Source organism: Microcaecilia unicolor, chromosome 1 (assembly GCF_901765095.1).
Source record: "Microcaecilia unicolor chromosome 1, aMicUni1.1, whole genome shotgun sequence".
Taxonomy (NCBI): domain Eukaryota; kingdom Metazoa; phylum Chordata; class Amphibia; order Gymnophiona; family Siphonopidae; genus Microcaecilia; species Microcaecilia unicolor.
The window spans coordinates 327,830,787-327,836,786 of record NC_044031.1 but is presented as its reverse complement, the minus strand read 5'-3'; the positions used below and the strand labels follow the sequence as shown (position 1 = coordinate 327,836,786).

The window sequence follows — 6,000 nt, the reverse complement described above, 5'->3', positions numbered from 1 at the left end:
CAATTAACATAAGGCAATTGCAAAGTCTTACTGTAACTCATTAAAAGTGGGTTCATAATTACATTATCATTAAAACCATTTGAAGTAGCTTAAATGTATTAAATCAGTATCACACTTTATATATAATTAGTAAAACATTTATTTATTTTAACAATCTTATATTCCACAAATCCAAATGCATTCTTCAGTTATATGCAAAAGATAAAACAAAAATAAACCAAGCTTTGTGGAGAATTTTGGTAAAGGTACCATATCAAATCCACCAGATAGCCTAACCCAGAAGTAAGACGGTTATTTGTAACTGACTGTAACACACAGAAGTTTCATTTCCACTGGTTATGTTAATCCTTTACAGTCTAGGCATGGATTAATAATATTACATCTTTGTACCATCTAGCAGGATTGTGAACACAGGGGTAATTTAATCAATGTAATCAATTTGATAAGAATATGCTTCATCAGAATAGAATGCAGGCAGCTAAATAGCTCAATATCAGTGTGAATAAATACTTTCATATGAAATAAAATCTTGGTTTTAATATTTCATTTATCCATTTACATAATATTTGCAACCTTTTCAACCGCCATGGCCAAGCTTGACATTCTGACATCAACTTGACTTGTTCAGGAGTTTTCTGTATATACAATCTCGTTTACTTTCCATTAAATTATAAAACAATCCATTAATTTATGGTATACAATAATAGTGAGTTAAAATGAAAGTTTATCGGGATAATTTTGACAAAAACAAATCTAAATCATTCGTCTCACTTTCTGCTCTAGATTATGGTATCTTGATAAGAGTCTAGGTGACCCCAATTCAGGATCGGGCCATTGCTTCAAATGAGGCAATATATCACACAGAGGAAGGGGGATGCCATGGATGTATTTGCTTAGTTTCACTACATTAATAGATACTGGGATTAAAAATCCTGCAATCTCCTGTGGTCCTTTATTTTCTGCTGTGTATTAGCTAGTTGTGCAGGTGTGCTATGAAGGTATGAACATAGGAGCACTGGAATGTATTTGATAGAGGAATGCACAGCAATTTGAATAATGTAAATCCACTACTTCTGTTGAAGTATGTTGTTCTTTGGGGAGGGGAAAATACATATATTAGTTGCTCACATCTGATGCTACTTACATGTTCTAGTTTTATTAGTGTCTGGAAACATAATTTTTTATTTAAGGAAGGTAGGCATTAAAGCAGTGGTTCCCAAACCTGGTCCTGGGGACACCCCAGCTAGTCAGGTTTTCAGGATATCCACAATGAATATTCATGAGAGAGATTTGCATGCTCCACCTGAGGGATGACCATGGGCATGTTGCCAAGTGCCTTATTGAATGCTATCAATTGAGCGCATTGCATGGTACACTTAGGCGTTCCAACTTTTGCCAGCCATTGACTTTTTGTAAGCGGGATCCCCTAAATTTCAGTGCACCAAAACAGTTTTACACTAGTATTCTGTAATGGCTTAGTTGTGCCTAAGTGCCACTTATAGGGGGTCTTTTACAAAGGCACGCTAGCATTTTTAGCGCGTACTAATGATTAGTGTGTGCTAAACATTAGAGACGCCCATAGGAATATATGGGCATCTCTAGCATTTAACGTACACTTATTTTTAGTGCACGCTAAAAACATTAGTGCGCCTTTATAAAAGAACCCTATATCGAGGTGTCAAGTAGTCAAGTAATAGAATTGCTATAAAAAAGTGGAAATTTCAGTAACTTTGTTGAAGCTACCATATTTTATGACTTTGCTGCAGTCTGAACAACAGCACTGTCTGCGGTTAGGCAGCTACTTAGCCGTGCTTTGGCAGCTTATCTATCAGGCTGCAGCTGAAAATAGGCTCAGATCTAGCTGACCATATAACACATCCTGCTAGATTTAATCCAGTTCTTTCTCTTCACAGGGTTACCTGACCAGGGGTTAATGTACTAAACTGCAGCAAAGATGCAGGGATGAAAGAAGCCATGAGAAAATTTCTACACAATGCTAATAAGGTGTGTGGGGGGGTCCTTTTTCTAAGGTGTGCTAAGCCTTAATGCAGGCCTAGCACACAGAAAAATGGATTATCACAGGTTGCATTCAGGCATCCTGTGGTAACTTTGCAATCTGCAGGTGCTGTGTACTAAAATATTTTCTTTTTGAGGGGACTTGGCAGGGGCAAAGAGTAGGCATTCCTCCACTAACCGGTTAGTGCATCTACATTACCTCATGCTAACTGGTTAGTGCACGGATAACACAGGTGCCCTTAATGTGTCCTATAGAGGAGGCAGTAATTCCTCCTGTGGTAATTTTTTTAAAAATGTCTGCACACTAATGGAACTCTTAGCGCATGGCCATTAATAGAAAAAATGGAAAATTGGGGATTTTGCAGCACGGTAAAATGGCCTTAGCGTGTGGGAATGACCCGTGTAAGAGCACACCAAGGCCTATTTTTTACCACAGCTTAGTAAAAGGACCCCAAGGTGATTTGCTTAGCCCTTCAGTTCACTGGCAATTTTGCATTATTTTTTTTCAGCAAATTCCTGTGCAAATAAAAAAATTGCCTATGCAAAGCAGGCAAATAGCACAGTTTAAAATCTACAAACACAATTATGCACATTATTTGTTGGGTTTTCATATGTTAATGCACTGTAGTAGTTTGACCTGTTAGCGGGCTAGCATTAAGAATGAGTTCGCTGACTAATTTCCTTCTCTGACCTATCTCTGCTCCAGGGACCATCCAAAATTAGAGTGGCTAAATATAGCCACCTTCCAAAACTCAGCTACAGTGGATGTTTTAAAAGGCCAACTTAGCCATCTAATTCTTGAAGTTAGCAAATTAAGGGGCCCTTTTACTAAGCTGTGCTATGAATAGCGCGTGGGTTTCGCAGACGCTGAGGCCACTTTAGCACAGCTGTAAAATGGCAGCATTTACTATTTCCCTATTAATGGCCATGCAATAATTTCCTAATTAGCACATGGCCATTAGCGCAGGAGCCCTTATCAATGCGTGTTTTCTAGGTGGTAAGGGCTCCTGCACTAGCCAAGCACTAATTGGTTAGCACTCAGAGACGTAGCTGCAGTAAGCTTAGTACAAGGGCCCCTAATAGCTTTGAAAATCTACCCTGTGCCGTTAATGTACTTAGAACGCCTTTCACTAAGTCACAGTAGCGTTTTTAGATGGCAGTAGAAATCAGTTGGCGGTAAATGCTGAGACGCTCATAAGAATATAATGGGCATCTTGGCTTTTATTGCAAGCTAAAAACCCTACCGCATCTTAGTAAAAGATTCTCTTAATACCTGTATTCTGGGGTAGAATACATTTTTATGTGTGTTTTGGAAAATTAGAGTACAACCTAATTATAGCATTCTTTTCAATGTTCTGGTTTGGTTGAACTTTTATGTTGCTATACCAGTACTAGGGGCAATTCATAAGTAGGTCAGGTGGTTGTTTTAAATAAACAGACCTTACCAATTTTTCAAAGAGGCTACCTATATGCTTTTTTTTTTCTTCTAAAAATCAGCAAGTAGAAAGTGCACAATCTAAAATTGTCTTTACAATTTGTATTGGTGAGGAAGGGAGTGAAAACGTGCAGATACAGAAACTCCATGTCGTAAGTACACCCACAGAAAAAGCCTCTTTTACCCATGTCTGCAGACATGGATACTTTGAGCCATATTGGAGAATTGCTGTTTTTAGTCAGGCCATTTCATCATGGTAAATACCTCTGAAAATTGCCACCTGAAAAGCTCAAAAAGGTGCAGCAGGATGGGTTGAAAACATATCTCAATTCTTGATTTTCCCCTGTTTAAAGGCTGCATGTTGACACAGGCCTCAACCACTTATTTCCATAAATAGTTGTTCCAGTGTTAACCTTTTCAGGTGCTCCTTTTGGGCTAGTTAAATACACTTATTATTGCTTTGGCATAATAATCTGTTTTCATCTACAGTGGTTTGTGAAAAAAATAGAGAAATGAAAACAATGTACACGAGTGGGTATGGATATAAGACTGCAGACTGGGTGCTAACAACATAGGAGAAGGAATTGCTGCTTCCTCTATGGGGAGCAGCATCTACCATAGAAGAGAATGGTGTTGGTTTTGTTGTGCTTGATGAAGAAGAGGAAAGGGTGATCCACCTCAAACTTTACAGTGATCTCTCTACTTCTTCTCATCACTGTAGCACCAGTAGCAGCTGCAGCCTCTGTTCCTTCCTCATTAATATCCACGTAGGCCTTGTGAAACACTTGGCTCAAGTACAGATTTCCTGTAGACATTCCTGACAGATTTGCCTTCTCCTGACTGAAGACGTCGCTCATGCCCATGAGACTCAGAGTTTCTCTGAGGTCATATTTCTCTTCAAGCTTGATCTTCGGCAGGTAGACTTCCACAGAAACTTTTTCCATCACATCTGGACTGGTGCACTCCAATAATTTTTCTAGTGTCAATGCCCTTTCCAGCTGCAGAGATTAAAAAAAAATCCATCATATGTGTACAAAATCTGAATTATTTATATTGCAGGGGATAAGTATGGTTTGTGCAATGAAGTAGGATGATTTTGCAGTCATTGTATATATTCCCAGACAGACCAAGTTTAACTATAGGGTGCAACTGAGAGGAAAGGGCATGTTAGAGTTTGGCAATTTGCTAGTAGAGTATGAACTACACCTCTAGCTGGCAAGTTAGAAGTTAAACAAGATGGGTCCCAGTAGACACCCATCTCAAGCCAGAAAAAAATCATTCTAAGCTGTGTACTGCATTACCATAACATGTTTGAAGAGTGGGTCACTTTAAAACACCCTACACTTCGGACCCAGCATTCAAGATTCACAGACTCAGCTATTGCAATGCCTTTAGAAGTCAGCAATGTAAAAATATGCAAAATTCTATAGACTACCATTTCATATGATAAGCAAATTAAAAAGATGTTTGGTTCGTTCAAATGTTTGGCCTTTTTTCCCAGTTGTCAGCATGTTTTCGTTTGTTTCACATATTTATGTTAATTTTGTTTTTACCACACATTAGAGCTCTTTAGCATGCACAAATCAACTTTATTCTCATTAATGAGTAGGTTAAAGCATGTTAAATTGATTTTATGCACACTATATTTAGGCATGATAACAAGCAAAAGGCAGATTGGTGCTCCAATAGCAAATGAGAGATGCACTTATAGTGCACATGGAAGGGAGTTCTGTAACAGGGCGCCCAAGGGGAGAACTTGAGATGTACCAGTTCAAGAAAGGAAAGTAGCCTAGTACTTTGGCATTATGCCCATGCATATATGCAATTATTCTAAACTTTATGTGTATAATCAGTACAGAAATGTTGATGCTTATTTTAGGGGCCATTTTTCCAAGCTGTGGTAAAAGGGGCCCTGCACTATTGGCAGCGTATGTTTTTGCCACGACCCGAGGCCCCTTTTACCACAGAGGGTAAAAAGGCTGAAAAAAGAAATGGCTTCTTGCGTGGCCATTTTGGAGAAAGAGCACTTACCGCCACCCATTGAGGTAGTGATAGGGACTCTCGTGCCAACCCAGCAGTAACATACAGAAATAAATTTCCATAGCACCTGAAAAGCACGTGCTGGGGGTGGAATTACCACCGGGCTGGTGCGGTAGCCCGGCTGTAGTTCCGGATTGGCACGTGGCAAGCCTATTGCTGTGTACCAACCCTTTAGTAAAAGGGCCCCTTATAGAATTGCTCCCAAGTCTAGATACAACCAAGAGAAGTTGTCACTGTGCCAATCTAATCTACTCTGGATTGCATCTTCATTGTTGTCGACATTTGTAAAAATGTGCCTGCAATTTCATAGGCAGTATATATTTAGTATATTTTTATTGCCATTGGAAAAAACTTTTGTCATTTCTGTAATTTTTATATGACTTTCTTCTGCTTGCCTACTGACTTAAAAACAATTTGTAGTACTAGAGGTCATGAGTGTTTGAATATACTTAACACAAGCTTCTTTTTTTTCTTTTTTTTTTTTTGCCCTTTGGGATGCAGGTATGTGT

At 38.8% G+C, this 6,000-nt stretch overlaps 1 protein-coding gene across 1 annotated transcript in view; it reads right to left on the bottom strand.

The window, feature by feature from the left end:
- Positions 1–2,982: 2,982 nt before the first annotated feature.
- Positions 2,983–6,000, bottom strand: part of LOC115473943 (serpin B10-like) — a 68,871-nt gene continuing 65,853 nt past the window's right edge. The window contains exon 8 of the mRNA XM_030209157.1: positions 2,983–4,449. Coding sequence (XP_030065017.1) covers positions 4,048–4,449 — 402 coding nt within the window. The 3' untranslated portion in view covers positions 2,983–4,047. The remainder of the gene's footprint in view (positions 4,450–6,000) is intronic.